The 16,987-nt window shown below is 54.9% G+C and overlaps 1 protein-coding gene and 1 long non-coding RNA gene across 6 annotated transcripts in view; one reads left to right on the top strand and one right to left on the bottom strand.

Moving 5' to 3' along the window:
• Nucleotides 1-125: 125 nt before the first annotated feature.
• Nucleotides 126-3,571, top strand: LOC113906827. Its single transcript, XR_003514994.1, has 2 exons — nt 126-2,112; nt 2,889-3,571. It is a non-coding gene; the product is annotated as an uncharacterized LOC113906827 (long non-coding RNA).
• A 4,835-nt stretch (nt 3,572-8,406) lies between these two features.
• The window catches only part of KIAA1614 (KIAA1614 ortholog), a 44,827-nt gene continuing 36,246 nt past the window's right edge, over nt 8,407-16,987 (bottom strand). For all 5 annotated transcript variants that reach the window (XM_027565496.1, XM_027565491.1, XM_027565492.1 and 2 more), the window contains 3 exons: nt 15,953-16,080; nt 15,099-15,283; nt 8,407-9,663 (listed from right to left, as the gene is read on the bottom strand). In XM_027565496.1, the coding sequence (XP_027421297.1) occupies nt 9,470-9,663; nt 15,099-15,283; nt 15,953-16,080 (507 nt within the window). In that variant the 3' untranslated portion in view covers nt 8,407-9,469. The remainder of the gene's footprint in view (nt 9,664-15,098; nt 15,284-15,952; nt 16,081-16,987) is intronic.

The raw sequence follows: 16,987 nt of genomic DNA, 5'->3' as shown, positions 1-16,987 counted from the left end.
AAAAGTTTGTGGCTGGTGTGAGATGTGAGTTCTAAATTGTTTTCTCTGGCTGAGTAAGTTATATATGAATTCTTAAACCCCCAGCCAGTCATATTGTGCATTCATACAGCACCGTTTGGGATGAGGCACCTGGGGGTCAGAGAGACTATAACACAAAGGAATCGAGTCCCCGACTTGCCCTTCACTAAAGTGTTGGCATACAAAAATATTGCCCATGCCAGTTGGTAGTCAGAAGAGCTTGCCTTGAGCTCTGTGGGACAAGGTCAGGCTGTGTGAGCTCATGAAGGACGGGGTCTTCACTTCTTTTGCATCATCGTCCTCAGATTGAGCACGTTCTGTGTATGTGCCAGGCACTGTTCTAGTACCTTCTGTTAACGCATCTAGTACTGGAAATGCCTGTGTGAACTGGAGAAATTTCCTCATTTAGTCTTGCCTCAAATCTGCACATGAGGAAATTTGGACACGAGTAGTCTCTCAAGGTCCGTCCACAGCTGGTGAAGGGCAGAGCCGTGTACGTGTCCCCCACACCTTGCTCGGAAGTTGGCCCAGCAGTGCTTCCCGAGTCCTCAGCCTCATGACCCCCTGACCTGATAACTAGAAGGGGCAGAGGCGAGTCAACATACAGCCTTACTAGAGGAGTGCCTGCTTATTGACAGTTACAGCAACTGTTTCCCGGGGAGGAAATGGGTCTACGTATCTCCTGATAAAGCCGATCACCTCCCCACAGCTGGGGACAACATGGACCCCATGGCGTGGACCGAGGGGAGACACACATCCCCACGGCCGAGAGGTCCTCTTCGCCCAGCACCTTGACCCCACTCCCAGCTCTGCTGCTGTTCCAGAGGTCCCACTGGCCGCAAGTCCTACACAAAACTCACACTGGGAATGTTAAAAGGCAACGCTAGAGGCACAAACGGAAGCCCCAGGAAGGGCAGACCATCTGTGCCACCACGGTGTCTTCACTGTCGAAGAGGACACATTTCAAAGTGTGCCCCATCCTTGGAACGTCCCGGGTGCCAGCTGTCTGGGAGTAGGGTTCCCCTCCACCCCCCGCACAGGGTGCTGGCAGCCAGAACGCAGCAGTGGTTCCTGTTTGGTACAGGCAGAGCCTGAGCACAAACATCCCCACCACCACCTCTCAGGGAGGGAGTGATGGGCTCCAGCAGTCGCCCTGGACTGGAACGTGGACTCCCAAAGCCAGCCTCTCTGACCTCTGCAGGGCCGCTTCCTCCCTCCCAGTCTCTGTCCACCCTGAAGTGCACCATTAAATGGCTCTGTCTCCATTCACAAAAGCTCACAAGATTGGGCAGCCTTCCGGAAGGATCATCAACTCTTCCAGGAGAGCAAACTTCCAAAATTTTTTATCTCATTAGTAGCTAATAAAGCTAATACTTTTGGCCAATATTTGATGATAATCTGGTACGCCAGCTGGTCTTTGACCAAGGCCTGAGGGACATGACCAAGGCCTGAGGGACTGTTTCTGTTTATTCTCACAACCCCATGAGGGAAATACTGTTGAGGCCCATTTTAATGTCTGAAAACTGTGGCATAGAGCAATTACGAATCTTCCCCAAGATTACAACCATTGTATGATAGAATGGGAATCAAGTTCTGACATGATGCAGCCTTTCTGAGGAGTCACTATCTAGGTTTCAGGGGTGGTGAGCAGATGTTTCTCTCACCAAGCCATTGTTCTAACCGGAGAAACAGGTAAAACTGAGGAGAGGAAGAAGGCTCAAATAAGTTGCAGCACAAGTAAGCAGCAGGTGAAAGCACTGGACTAGAAGTGCCGAAGATGGTGATGATGGACACCCGCCACCTTGAACTTGACCATAACCCAAACCCCATAAGCCTACTGCAGAGTTCAAGAAACCTGGTCAAGGACCTCAGGCAGGCCAGCCTTGCTGATAAAATGTTCTGAAGCTTTTGTTCCTTTGGCTGGAAATGTGTAAAAAAATAGGGGAGCCAAGCTCATTATATAAACTCAGAAAGGCCTGGAGACAGGCTGAGGAGCACAGGATGAGAAAGCTGTGGCATCCAAAGGTCACCATGAGCCCCATGGCTGCCAGCGCTCCTTGTTACTGAGACAACACTGAGCTGGGAGGGAAGCTGGTGAGTCTGGGACTGCCTCTCCTGGGAGGCCTTTCTGCTCACCAGGTGCAATGGGGCCACCTGCCTGGGGCTACCATCGTAGCCCTTGGCACACTGGTTTGTCTCTAAGCACAGCTGTAGCTGCTTCCACCCTGGGCATCCCAAGGACAGGGAAGGCCTCTCCCCGGTGCCCGGCATTGGGCCAGACCCCTAAGGGCAGCTTCACACTGTGAGTCGGGGCCCGAGTCCAGATTGCAGAAGGGCAAGACAAAGGCAGGCCCAGCAGGCAGCTGGGCATCCACTGGAGAGCCCGGATACCCTCCAGGCCTGGCAGGACAGCTGTTAAGGCCTGGCTCTGTGGGCAGAGTGTCAGAGCCAATTGCAGCAGCCCCTTCCTCGGCACCCAGCACTGCGACCTGGCCAAACCCCAGCCTGAGAGCTGGGCAGAGCTGCCTGCCAAGGAAGGCTGTTGCCATTTTCAAGCAGGTGCTCTGGCTGTCTAGAAGAAAGGGAAACTTCAGAGAGGATGATGGAGAGGGAGGGAAGGAAGGGGATCAGGTGACAGCCTGTGAGGGGAAGTGGGCAGATGAACCAGGGAAGTCCAGTTGTTGCCAGGTAAGTTTGGTGGAGGATAAAGCAGCAGTTCCATGGGGAAAGAACCGCAAGGAAGAGCCCTTGAGATTCTACAGGAGTTAAGCAGAGGGGGTCATAGTCAGCATGCAGGGGTTGAAACTGAGCAGGACCTAGTGGGGCTCCTGGACATGGAAGCCTTTCTGTCCCCCTTTTCTTGTTTGTAGGGAACAGACTCCAGCCTCCATGCCCTTCCCTGAGTTCCAAAGGGCAGATTCGAATAGCTGGTAATCAGGGAAGAAATGGAAGAGACACAAGGAGAAACAGTCAAGAAACAGTTGTGCAGCCTTGCAGCAGGGTCCTGGTTCCTTCTCAAGGGATACACATAACAGTATCTTTGGCTAAGTGTGTTAGTCTCTTAGTCATGTCTGACTCTCTGATCTCATGGACTGTTGCTTGCCTGACTCCTTTTCCTTGCAATTCTCCAGGCAAGAATACTGGAGTGGGTAGCTATTCCCTTCTCTGGAGGATCTTTTTGACCCAGGGATCAAACCTGGGTCTCCCGCACTGCAGGTGGATCCTTTACTGACCGAGTGACCAGGGAAACCCATTTTGACTAAGACTCCCAACAAATGAAAGATGTTAGCATTCTTCATTCCAGAGAAGACCACCTGAGGCCGGATTGAAGGAACCAGAGAAGCTCATCCTGAGATTACCTGGGACCAGATTAAAGGAGTGCAGGCCCTGGACACACCCTAGTCTTACCAACAATCCCATCCTTGAGCCATTACTATAAAACTCCGCACCAGATCCTTCCAGGTTGGCACACACAGTTTTCAAAGAAAGAAGCCTGCTGTGTCTCCCATTGCTTAGCAAAGCAATAAAGCTATTCTTTTCTCAGTTCAGTTCAGTCCCTCAGTTGTGTCTGACTCTTTACGACCCCCTGGACTACAGCATTCTTTTCTACGTCACCCAAAAATTCTGTCTACAGATTTGACACTGGTGCACAAGTTTTCGGCATCAGTGTCATGGAATGCTTCTGCGGGTGGACACGTCTAACATATTTGCAGGCTGTCTGGGGTCCACGGGTGGACAGGGGGGAGACTGCCCCAACAAAGACACATAAATAAGATAAATGGGTGGATGTGAGTGTGTGGAGTTGGGATGCAGCGGAACCAAGAAACCAGCAACTGAAGTTTGAAGCTCAAGCCAAAAACTGCCCTTGTGGGAATCCTGCTGCCGGTGGCCAGCTTGGAGGACCAGGAAGCCCTGTCCTGTCACGGTGCCCCACCCCGGGTGCAGGCCTCCTCAAGGTGACGGATGTGGGAGCAAGGATGCCTCTGCTCTCAGGGGCTGGGCGCATTCACACCCGCCCTCAGGCCAGGTTTCAGCAGCTCCTAAGTTGGGCAGCGCTGGGCCCTGAGGGCAGAATGGAGGGGCCAGCCTCCCAGCCTTAGCCCCAAAGATGGTTCTATGCCACCCTCAGAGCAGAACACGCTTCAGATTACAACTCTGGGACACACACGTCTTAAAGGCATTTTCCATACAGAACCTAACCTTGCCTTGTGTGAAGCACTGTTAATTATTTTTTAATGCTGGTCCTTCTTTAAAATATCTTATGACCCACTAGTAGAGGCCTGCAGTTCAGAAACACTGTTCTGTAAAATGATTTGCCCGCCCTACTCCCTTCCCCCCACCAGGAGGTGGGAGCACCAGCTCCATTTCCCTGAAGGAAAACTGAAGCCAAACCCCCCAGGCCTGCCATAGTGAAGGTCATTGCAGCGCTGGGCCTGAAGAGCTGATCACAGGCTCCAGGGATTGGGGGTGGGGGGCTGGTGGGGTGGGAGGGTGGCTCGGGGACCTCCAGAGATGAGCCTCATAGGATCGCAGAAGGGCAGACGCAGGCTGGGAGTTGCAGAGGGCCGGGTTCAAATCCTACCTCTGTTAATTACTTGCTGTGTGACCTTGGATAAGTAACTTAACCTCTGAGTCTGGGACTCCTAATTTGCAACTCGGAGATGAGTAGTCCCTCCCTCGCTGAGTCACTGTAGGGATTCAGGATTGTGACCTTCCTGTCCCCAGCAGAGCTCTGGGGTATTTGAGGAGCAGGCCAAACAGGGTGGCGGACGGCACAGTGACTGCACGTCCCTGGATTCCCAGGTCCACCTTGGTTTCCAAAATGCGACTGGGGCCTGCCGTTCCTCCACGTGAGAGCGCTTGAGGCACTGCGCGCACCGGGTCCCCACGCCCGCGCCCCGACACGCGTGCCGCCCGGCCTCACCTCGCTCCCCTCGCCACCGGCTCCAGCTCGTCCCCCTGCCGCGCCGCCAACGCCGGGCGCGGTCCCCGGGCAGCTCCCCAGGCTGCCCTCTTCCCCCTTCTCCCGTCCCTAAAGGTGCGCTCCTCGAGGATAAAGCGGGCACCAAGCCGAGCGTCCCAGCTGTGCGGGCTACGGGGCATGTAAAACCCCCAAGACCCCAGTCCCGTCAGACTCCAGGCTCCAGCCCTCCCGCGGTCTAAGCGCGCCCCGACCTGCTGGACCTCCCCGAGGGGACAGCGCCCGGGCCCTTCCCCGGCCCCACGGAGGCGAGGGCCGGGCGGCGCCGAGACGCGGGAGGCGGGGGCGCTGACCGAGGCAGGCGGCCCGGAGAGCGGCCGGCCCCATCCTCCTGCCGGCGCGACCGGGGCCTCCGGGGCCGCCGAGGGGCGGGGAGGGCCGACCCGACTTGCCGGCGGCGCCGTAGGCTTCCCTCATGGCTCAGTCGGTGAAGAATCTGCCTGCAATGCAGGAGACCCGGGTTTGATTCCTGGGTCGGTAAGATCCCCTGGAGGAGGAAATGGCGACCCACTCCAGTATTCTTGCCTGGAGAATCCCATGGACAGAGGAGCCTGGCGGGCTACAGTCCATGGGGACGCAAGAGTCGGACACGACTGAGCGACTAAACCACCACCACCACCTGGAAAAAAGTAGCCAAGAGGGGAAGGCTTGGTGGGCGCCCTCCACAGACCTCGGACCTCAAGCCGGAGACACCCAGCAGCGCTCTGCCAAGGAGACGCGCTCTCGCCCCTCCAGTATCGAGAAAAGGCGATCCTAAAATAAAAAGTCCTTCCTCTACAGACCTGCCAGACCAGCTCAACACCCGCGGCTTTGGCGGGGGCTCCGAGGTTGCCATCGCACCTGAACAGGCTCCTGGCTGTCCTAAGGATATTGACACGCCTGAAGCCAAAGCCGGGGCCATTTTCTGTTCTGTGTGGTCGCAGTGTCAGATGCCCATCTGTACAAAGAGACGTCTGGACACACAGCTTACACAGCCACCGGAGGGACAGAGGGCAGATTCAGGAGAAATCCATACTTTTGAACATGCTGCTTATTTTCTGTGCCTGAACATCTTTTCCTTTACCTTCCTGCGAGTTCTTCCTCTTAAGAGCCTTTCCTCCCGCTTCTTAAGCAGGCCTCCCCTAGCCAATCTCAGATCATTGCCAGCCTCTCTACCCTAGGGCGAACCAGCTGCCTCCTCTATGCACCATCAGGCCAGGTGGTGATGCCTGAGTCTTCCCCTAGCCTCTGGCCAGGTAAGGTGGAGCCCATCTTTCTCATCTCTCTGAGCTCCTGCATGGCCCATGGCCTGGCTCCTAGTTAACACAAGGGCTTCCCTGGTGGTTCAGCTGGTAAAGAATCTGCCTGCAATTTAGGACACCCAAGTTCAATCCCTGGGTTGGGAAGATCCCCTGGAGAAGGGAATGGCAACCCCCTATTCTTGCCTGGAGAATTCCATGCACAGAGGAGCCTGGCAGGCTACAGTCCATAGGGTCGCAATGAGTCAGACACGTCTGAGCGACTAACACTTTCTAAATAAGAAGGTTCTGATGGCCCTGTGGGAGGGGTGGATGCCGCAGCGCTGGACCTAGCTTCCAGGTCAGCAGTTCCCCAGGCAGAGCAGATGGGGAAGGTCAGACAGGAGGCCGGAGAATCCAAAGCCCCCTCCTACCCACACAAGTCGGGGCCCAGCATCGCTTTACTCCAGGAGGGAGCACCCTCAGCCTCCGTGGAATTACAGTAAAGCAGGTCTACTTCACACACAGCCCACAGAGCCTCCCTCCCTCCTCCTTCCATCCAGCCTTATTTTGGCATGGGGGACGGGGGGAGGGGGCAGCAGTAGAAGAGTGGGCCCCCAGTCAGAGTACTAGGTCTGAACGGCCTGTCATCACTGCTGAACTTGGTTCTCCGTCTGTGTAAAAGAAGACACTAGATGGGACATCCCTGGCAGGACTAGTTTAAGGATGAAATAAGATGTGTTAGAAGCCTGACCCTGCATCTGGGATCTAACAGATGCAGCTGTTCAGGGCTCCTTAGAAACCTTCCCCTACTCAGTCCCAGCCCAAGCACCCTACTTCCCAGCTGGGGCTGAAGAGGCATGTTATTCTGGTTATCCTCACCAGACAGAGAAAACAGCAGGTCTTTTTGCCTCTAGAAGCATCTTTCAACATGAAATTTCCTCAAAGTCTTATGAACACAAGGCCACGAGTTGGGGTGCAGGAGATGCCAGGGTTTCCCCACTCCTGTAGTTCCTGTTTTGGGGCCATTTCAGCTGTGGGGGGCCCTGGGCTGGTGTCTGAGTTATCCCAGGGCCCTCTTCACACCTGGAAGACCCAAGTAGTTGTTCCACTGATCCTGCTGCTCAATCCCATCACCCTGACCCCAGGCCAGCACAGCCTCCCCAGCCTGCAGTGCTGGGGGCTCTGGGAGCTGTCCTTCCCCCCTAGCCTCCAGGGAAGTAAAGAGGGGTTTTAACTGGCTGCTGCTGCTAAGGCCCTGGGAGAGGAGAACACTCACCGCCCCCACACACAGGACTGCCTGACCTCCCCTGCAGCTGCCTGTCATCTTTCTCTCAGGCCACATGTCTCCTGGGAAAGCTCACCACACACACACACACACACACACACACACACACACACACACACACACACACAGGACTGCCTGACTTCCCCTCCACTGCCCGTCATCTTTCTCTCAGGCCACATGTCTCCTGGGAAAGCTCACCACACACACACACACACACACACACACACACACACACACACACACACACACACACACGACTGCCTGACCTCCCCTCCACTGCCCGTCATCTTTCTCTCAGGCCACATGTCTCCTGGGAAAGCTCACCACACACACACACACACACACACACACACACACACACACACGACTGCCTGACCTCCCCTCCACTGCCCGTCATCTTTCTCTCAGGCCACATGTCTCCTGGGAAAGCTCACCACACACACACACACACACACACACACAGACTGCCTGACCTCCCCTCCACTGCCCGTCATCTTTCTCTCAGGCCTCAAGTCTCCTTCAGCAACCGTGCCTGCTAAGAGCTGCAGCCACACACACGGTAACCTGATTCTGCAGTGTTCTCACCACAGCCTGCCCCCAGCAGCCCGGGGCTGCCCATCCCAACTGATCCCATCTGAGGACCCTTAGCTCCAGTCTGTCTCCTGCTCCTAAATGCACCTTGCCCAGGGCTCCTCTTCCAGCCAAAGAGCGACCTCTGGAGGCTTCCACCTCAACCCTGGCATCACCCCAACCCCAGAGGCCTCCCCGGCCCCTGCCTCTGGCATGCCAACACAGCCCACCGCCATGCCTGTGTCCTCCTTCCCCCTCCCCCCAGGCCCCTGCCAGGCTAGTGAAGGTCAAGTGAACACATCAGCCCAAAATTTAGCGACTCAAGAGTGGGAGACGTTTCGGTTTTGCTTTTTAATAATTTAAGACTACTTCCAGAGAGTCCCAACACTTTGGGCCATGGAAGAGCCAGATGGGATGGCCCCTCCCTCTGCTCACATGCCCTGCCATCTCCCTGCCAGCGACCCACCCACAGCTGCCCTCAGGGAGTCTGGGCTGAGAGCTTGTGGCTGGAGACAGCCTGGCACCAGCTGCAGCCTTGTCCAAGGCCCCAGGAGAAGGAAGACAGAGCCCCTCACGGCCAGGCTGCAGCGGCTCCAGTCTCACTCTGGGCGGGAGCAGAGGTCAGGGCGGGGTGGGGCAGGGCTGCTCTGGTCAGTCCCACTGGCTACAGCTGCACTTCCCTGAAGTTGGTCTCGGTTTCATTTTGTCCCTTCAGCCTCGTATATCATAAAGATTTCCCAGAAATCCTTAATATTCTGACTACCAGATAACATCTCTCAGCTGTTCTCACACCAGACACATGTTGGTTTGGGATATATGGTCCATGGCTGTAAGGCTGTGACTCCCGGACACTTGGTCCATTTTTGGAAAAAGAGCAAAGGCGTCAGATGGGAGCTGGGAGAAATGAGACCAAAAAAGGCAGGCTCAAGGCCAATACGGCCAAGTACTTTCTTTGGCTCTGGAGTGAGAGGAGCTCGGGGAGCCCCTGACTGTGGGACGACGGGGCCTGGGGGTAAGGCGATGCTGCTTGGGGACCAACCGAAGGACCCACCGAATCTCTCTCCTCCTGCTGCCAGCAAAGGTGCCAGAAGACGGTGACCCCACCTCAGGCCCTTCAGGGTGGGAGACCCATCCCCTTCCCTGCTTCTGCATAAATTAACATCCTTAAACAAAACACACAAACAGCCTCCTTCCCTCTGCAAGGACGGTCAGTCACAGAAGCCCGACCGAGGCCCGAGGGGTTGCACGCCACCGTGTTCATTTTCAGTAGACAAAGCAGCTTTGTGTAGCACATTCCCAGCCACCCCCGGGAGCGGTTCGGGGTTTCCATCGGGCGGGGGTGGGGGGGTGGGGGGGCGGTGGTGTGGTAACAGGGAGAGGCAACGCACCTCTGTGTCACCGTGGGACAGGCCTCTGCCTCAGCACCCGGATCGACAAGTTCTCCGCGTGGGCCAGGAGCTCCCTCACGTGAGCCAAGCCCAGCCCTGCAACCTTGGCCCCGTTCACCTCCAGGATCTCATCCCCCACCCCCAGCAGCCCCGAGTAGAGCTTGGCTGTGCTCTCGTCAGCCATCTCCTGCACGTAGAACCCTGCAAAGGAAAACAGGAGAGTTAACGCAGGAAATCCAAACCGAAGACACACAGCTCTGTGGAATGCCGACCAGGTGGGTGGCGTTGGGGGGTGCGTGGAGGGGAGGCAGGGGCTTATACAAGGTGCTTCACGCATGCACGCACACTCCCTCATTATTCCACTTCACAACCACAACTCCCTTTATAATAGATACAGCAGGCCCGCCTCCACTTCATTTTTCCTTTTTTCTCTTTTAAAATGCCCCTAATACAAATAATGCCTTAAGCTGTTATTATTCATGTATACCTCAGTGTGAATGAGCTAATCTTATCTTTTTCTGGGAGAAGCCTTGATTATAAAATAAGGAAAATGTTAAGACCTACAACATGCCCGGCACTGCTCTAGGTGGGGATTCACAAATAAGACCCACCTGCTCCCTTCAAGTAGCTGGGGGTGGATGGTATCACTGGAGCCGCAAACAAGTCAAAGTGTTAGTCACTCAGCCATGTCCAGCTCTTTCAAGCCCAGGAATTGGCCCGCCAGGCTCCTCTGTCCAAGGTTGCCATTCCCTTCTCCAGGGGATCTCCCTGACCCAGGGATCGAACCCATGTCTCCTGCCTTGGCAAGTAGGTTCTTAACCACTAGTGCCACCTGGGAAGCCCAGGGAGTTGCTGGGCTGAGGTCAAATCCAAACCTGGTTTGCTTCACCGGATTGTCTAGGGCCAGCCCTGGCTTCAGTCTTCCTCGGATATGGATCCTTAGAATTCAGAGGCATCTGGGCAAAAGCCCAGGAAACAGAAATTCTGGTCGGTTGGTTTAGTTGCTAAATTGTCCGACTCTTGCGACCCCATGGGCTGTAGCCTGCCAAGCTCCTCTGTCCATGAGATTCTCCAGGCAAGAATACTGGAGTGGGTTGCCATTCCCTTCTCCAGGGGATGTTCCAGACTCAGGGATCAAACCCGGGTTTCCTGCATTGCAGGTGGATTCTTTACCAACTGAGCTACGAGGGAAGACCCCGTAGAAGTTCTAGCCCCCTATTTACAGTCATAGTGGCTCGATTTTCCTTTCTGCGTACACTCTCCCCTCCAGTGCCCCCGAGGGGCCCCACCTGGCGGGGACCATTTCCTGGGTGTCTGAGGTAGGGTGAACCTCGGAAGGAGCTGCTTCTCCTTCTTTCCCCAGTTCAGTTTGAGGAACTCATGTCAGTGGAGCAGGCTCTGGGGGCCTCGGGTTGGCTGGGCTGGGCTCCCTGGCCACACAGTGTGGGACAGTCCAGCTGACTGAACCCCTCTTGCCTCAACTTCCGCGGAAAACCTTTCAAACCCTCTCCTTCGCTGTCTCTGCCTGAGGGAGCAAGGGAGCACAGGCTCTTCCAGGGAAGACTGGGTGTCCCACATCCATGGGTCCCCCCCACCCACCAAATCGCACTAAGTGAGCACAGGTGTGCAGAGCAGGAAGACTGCAGGCCGGGGAGCCTGTACAGTGACGGCCCCTGCAGGGTGCCCTGGGACACGCTGGTGTGGCTTTAAGCACCCTCGCTGCGCCCCAGCCTGAGCTCGGCTAGCTGATTAGAAACACTTAGCAGCTGTCCACGCCCGGCTCTCTACTTCCTCTTCTTAAAAATCAGTGTTCTTAGAAGGGACCTGAAAGAGCATCTCCTCTCTGGCTGGAAGCCTTTTAAGGGTGGGAAGTCATCTTTCCAGTTCACCCAGCATCGTAGGAGCTTCTGGTCCCAAGAGAAGTCAAGCTTTTCAAAGCTGGGGTTTGAATGTGCACTGAAATCTCCTCTAAGACACTCAAAGGTTTGCCGCTCTTGGGTTTAGCAAAGCCAATCTGTTGACATGTTCCTGCTTCCCGGTCTGAGCTGTGGAACTCGCTCTCAGTGCTTCTTGGCTGATCTGATCCTTTCCTGCAAGGCCGGCTCCCTCCTGGCAAGGCCTGTCTGTCATCTTGGCTGCACAAGGCTTTTCTCACAGCCCTTGCCCTAGCCTTCCCCTCTTCTTTTTGGGTTCTTTAACTGCTTGCCTGCCTTGTCTGCGTGTAGGCAATAGTCGGGGGAAGGCAGGTAAGGAGGCAGGGGAGGAACCTGCAGAAATGGCTGCTGTCCAGCAGAGCGTGTCAGTGGGGAGGGATGAGAAAACCCAAAAGAATGGAGTCGGAGGACCAGACACTGCTGTCACGCCTGCCATGTAGGGGGAAGACTCCGGGGTACGTTTCACAGTTGGAAGTCATGACACAAGTATGACAGAGAGGCTGTTGTAGACGTTTATTGTCTGCTGCCAACGGCCTTTGTTCAGGATGTATGATCTCTGTGTTGTTTTCAATGAGAAGCAGACGGCGAAGCCTGCCGTTCTCACGTGCTTGTACGGACTTAGATGTGACAGCCAGCAAGGAACACCCACATCATGATGTTTTAGTGAGGAATGAAAACCAGCCCCAATTCACAGCCTCTCTGAGGCCCAGGAGAAGTGACCCTGGGGGGCTGGAGCACGGCCTGAGGCTAGGACACACCAGTACCAGCCGCATTCCAAGGGTGAGGGCATCTCTGCGGGACAGCTGACAGCCAACCGCAGTGGCCGGAGGAGGGTGCCACCTGGGCAGGACAGGGAAGAGCTGGCACCCACCCAGGCAAGGGGCGCCCACAGAGCAGGCCAAGGCAGAACCCAAGAAGCTCCTGGTCACTGGAGACCCCTGCCCATCAGCAGTCCGTGATGGGTGATCGGGGAGGGAGTCCCACTGCCGGCAAAGAGGCCTAAAGGGACTTGTGGGAAGGATGGGGGGCACAGGAGAATGCCTGGTTGGGCCTGAGCTCACACTGGCAGCTGGTGCAGATCATGTCTCGGCCCACTTCCCCCCGCCCTCTGTCTGGAGTTCTTCTCCCCAAATACACATTCTTTTTCTGAAGAGGGAAGGAACACATGTGCCAGGTACTTCCCTATATACCCCACTGAAATGACTTTTCCAGGCAGGGTTTCGTTAGCTTGATGTTATAGGTTAGGTGTTCTTTATATATGGGCTTCCCAGGCGGCACTAGTGGTAAAGAACCTGCTTGCCGACGCAGGAGACATAAGAGACGTGGGTTTGAGCCCTGGGTCGGGAAGATCCCCTGGAGGAGGAAACAGCAACTCACTCCAGTGTTCTTGCCTGGAGAATCCCATGGACAGAGAAGTTCTGTGGGCTGTAGTCCATGGGGTCGAGCAGCAGCATTTACTTATTTACTGGATCACACTGCCTGGCATGTGGGATCTTAGTTCCCCAACCAGGGATTGAACCTATAACCCCTATAAGGGAAGCACAGAGTCTTAACAGTTGGACCCCCAGGGAAATCCCTCATTTTACAAATTAGAGACTAGAGGCTCAAAGAGGGTAAGTAACCTGCTCAAGGTCACACAGACAGCAGAGGCGCTGGAGTACAAACCATGCTCTGTCGTCTAACTACGCCTGCATGCTGCCTCTCTGGCAAGGCCTGACCCCCTCACTGAAGGGTAGAGGAAGCTGGAGGAAGGGGCAGAGTGGCTAACAGCCTGTGGAATGCTTTACGATGGTCAACACATGCTTAACACATCCCCCTGCGAGGACAGACGAGTATCCTCCTGAGGGCCAGAATGGGGAGACTCTTGTCCTCCCTTCCTCTCACACTCATGTAAAACCTACGAGCAAATAGTCAGAACTACCTTCAAGTCAGCCAGAACCCGGCCACTTCTTACCACCTCCACAGCCGTGCCAGTCTAAGCCGCTGCCACTATATCTATTCCAGACTATTGAAATAACCTTAAAACTGGGCTCCTTGGCTCCACTTGCATCCCACTAGGGTCTATTCTCAACACAGCAGCCAGGGACCCTGGTAAAAGCATTAAATCAGAGCATGTCGGTCCCGGCTCCAAGCCCCTGTAACTCCTGTCTCATTTCAAGGAAGACGGCCCCGTCTGAGCTCAGCTCAGTCTCTCTACCACATTTCGAGGCTCGGCTGTCCCCCAACCTTCCTGCCCTCAGCTTAGTGTCTCCCCCTCACCCCCTTCTGTCCAGCTTGACCTCCTTGTAGTTCCTCCCATGGGCCAAGCTCATTTCCAGCCCTCAGGGCCCTGCATGGACTGTTCCCTCTGCTTGGAACTCACTGCCCCAGACACCACATGGGGCCACCCTCACGTCATGCCAGTGTCTGTCTGCTCAGGGGTCTCTTCTCAGAAAAGCTGCCCCATCAGGACTCCCAACTCACTGCCCTTGGGCCTTATCCTGCTATATATATATGTAGATGTGGAGAGTCTAACTGCCTCATGAGAATGTATACTCCTGAGGACAAGGATTTCATCTGTTCCATTTACTGCTCTGTCCCCAGTATCTACAACACCTAGGAGATGCTCAGCGTACATTGTTGAAAAACAAATGATGGAACACATGCAAGAGCTCACTTCAGTCTGCAACTCCAGCAGCAGTAGTGTTCTGCCACCTAAATGGCTTTGACTCAGGAGATCAAAGCACAGGACTAAACCCACCACGGCACAACCCATCCAGGGCAGCTGTGAGTGTCTTTCTGTGTCTGCCTTTCTGTTTTTCCTCCTCTCTCTCCTCTCCTTCCCACTCCTGCATGTCTGTCTTCCTTCCCTACTCATCTCAGCTGAGAAATACCTCCCAAGGTCCCTTGCCCTGTGGTGGATCCCTAGTGGCTCAGCTGGTAAAGAATCCACCTGCAATGCGGGAGACCTGGGTTCGATCCCTGGGTTGGGAAGATCCCCTGGAGAAGGAAATGGCTACCCACTCCAGTATTCTGGCCTGGAGAATTCCATGGACTGTATAGTCCATGAGGTTGCAAAGAGTCAAACACAACTGAATGATTTTCGCTTTCACTTCACTTTCGCCTTGCGGTGGATCCTAGCTCACAGACCTCAGGTAAAGGCCTGGGCAAGTCATTTTTTCCCTGAAACATCCATGCGGCAGGGCTGAGAACTGGCCAGGGTGCAGAAGGACGTCCAGAGACCCTCCCTGATCCGGCCAGTGCTGAATCGCGACCTAGCAGGCCGCCCGGCCAGAGGCGTAGAGCCAGGATCCATGTGAACATCCCCAGCAGGAGCCCGCCCTGAGGGAGGGGCACAGACAGGCAGGCACGGTCCACGTGCCCGGACACACTCCGCAGCTAGAGGAAGGGAACCACACCAACCACATCAAAGAGATCTGGAGGGCCAGCCAACACAAACAACCTCCCTCTGATTCCCCCGTGAAGAGATGGGAGTCGGGATTCTGATTTCAAGATGGATGGAGGGACAATGGAGCAAGCCTGCCGTCCCCACCCCCTGGAGGGGAGAATTCCAGTCTCTTCATTGAGAGGCTCTCTGAGTCCGGAGCTCTCGGAGCTCTCGGTGAAAACCCGAAAACAGATACGGCCACGGCCAGAAGGCACTGCTGCGGCCTGCTGATGCGCCGGGGGCCGTGGAGCCAGAACAGGGCGGCGGGGGCCTACCTGAGTCCCGGCGTCCATTCCCAGAGGCCACGTTGAAGCCGAAAGTGCCCTCCGGGGGGCGCTGTAGCTGCAGCTGGCTCGTGCCGTCGGGGAACACCTCCACCAGGCGGCCCACGGCACGCGCGGGGCCAGGGGCACTCACGTCCTCCACGCTGAGGGCACGCCGGGCTGGCGCCTTGCCCAGCCTGTAAGGGGCGAGAGGCGAGGGAGGGCAAAGGGGGCGGGCACTGGGGCCTCTAGGCCTAGAGGAGGCCTCCAGCCAGGCCCGGGCCTGGCGGTGCCCACGGCTGTGTGAGGTTCCACAGAGCCCCCTCCCCCAGTGGTTTTTAATCATTTTAATTGGAGAGATCTCTTGAGAATGTGACGAAGTTTTTAATTTTACACAAGAAATTCCAGGAATTAATGGACCCCCTGAAGTCCCTCCGTGGAGCCCGCGGTAAGAGCAGCTAGCCTAGCGGGTCTCATCAGAGAGGGCGGTTTCTCTAGGCAGACCTGGTCAAGGGGCAAGGACCTCTTTGGGGACCCTGTCTCTGGATCTTTAATAAATCTTCAACTGGACCAAGGAAGCTCTCTGAACATTCAGATTTCAGGATGTCATTAGATAGTAAAGGGATGGAGGAATCAAACCTTCCAACTCTAGAGAACCCCCAACCCCTGTCCAGTTGCTCAGGACAAGGGCACTGAGGTGTGGGCTCTAAGACCCCTGAGGTACCTGAGGCACAGGGAGCTGGCCTCGGTTTCTCTTTTAAAGGGACCCTCCCCTGGGCCATGCTGCTAAGGCAGGAAGGAGTTAAGTGTATAGCCCCACTGTTCATGCTCTGGGTCTCCCCTCCAAAACACTTGCCCACTCTTACCTGTCAGCTGCGCTGTGATCCCCTGGCTCCCCTACCAGGTAGAGGGTGGACCGGTCCACCTTGCCACTCAGCAGAGAATGGAGGTTCTGAAAGGAGGTGGCTTTCCGATGTTGGCGAGAGGGTGACACCTGGTGGAGAAGACCCAATATTGCAGGTAAGAAAAGCCATCTGATAGGGGGTTGACAGGGATTCCCTCATTAAGAATCTGCCTACAATACAGGAGACTGGGTTTGATTCCTGGTGTTGGAAAGATCCCTTGGAGAAGGAAATGACAACCTATTCCAGTATTCTTGCCTGGAGAACCCCATGGACAGAGGACCATGGCAGGCCACAGTCCATGCGGTTCTAAGAGTTGGACACAACTTAGTGACTAAACCACCACCAAGGGGTTGACAGAGAGGGAACCCCAACCATGAACTTGAGGGCCTGCTAAGAAAGTGCTTAACAGAATAACCATAACTCACTTAAAGAGATGGGCCTATGCAGGCACTCTGAAGCTTCAAATAATGAAAAAAATGTGCTGGTTGAAATAGCAACTGAATATGATAGTGCTAATTATCTCACTGACTAAGAAAAGCTAACTTTCTCCTTGATTAAGAAAAAAAGGTAGGACTTCCTTGGTGGTCCAGTGGTTAAGAATCCATTTGGCAGGAGACAGTTTGATATCTGGTCCGGGATGATTCCACACATCATAGGACAAATAAACCTGTGCACCACAGCTACTGAAGCCTGCATGCCTAGAGCCTGCATGCTGAAACAAGAGAAGCCACTGCGGTGAGAAGCCTGCCCACTGCAACTGGAGAGTAACCCCACTCACCACAACTAGAGAAAGCCCACGTGAGGCAGTGAAGACCCAGCACGGTCATAAATAAATACATTTTTAAAAAGGTAAAATCAAATAATTACAGAATAATGAACACAGTTTTAGAGTTGAAATCTTAGTTTGTGATTCTTTAGTATCCCTTTTATGATTGCTGACATTAAAAATTTTATCAAGTATGCACCTTAAAACACTGTGCATGATGGATAAGACTG

The sequence above is a fragment of the Bos indicus x Bos taurus genome, chromosome 16 (genome assembly GCF_003369695.1).
Source record: "Bos indicus x Bos taurus breed Angus x Brahman F1 hybrid chromosome 16, Bos_hybrid_MaternalHap_v2.0, whole genome shotgun sequence".
Classification (NCBI taxonomy): Eukaryota; Metazoa; Chordata; class Mammalia; order Artiodactyla; family Bovidae; genus Bos; species Bos indicus x Bos taurus.
This window is presented reverse-complemented; position numbering and strand designations above follow the sequence as displayed.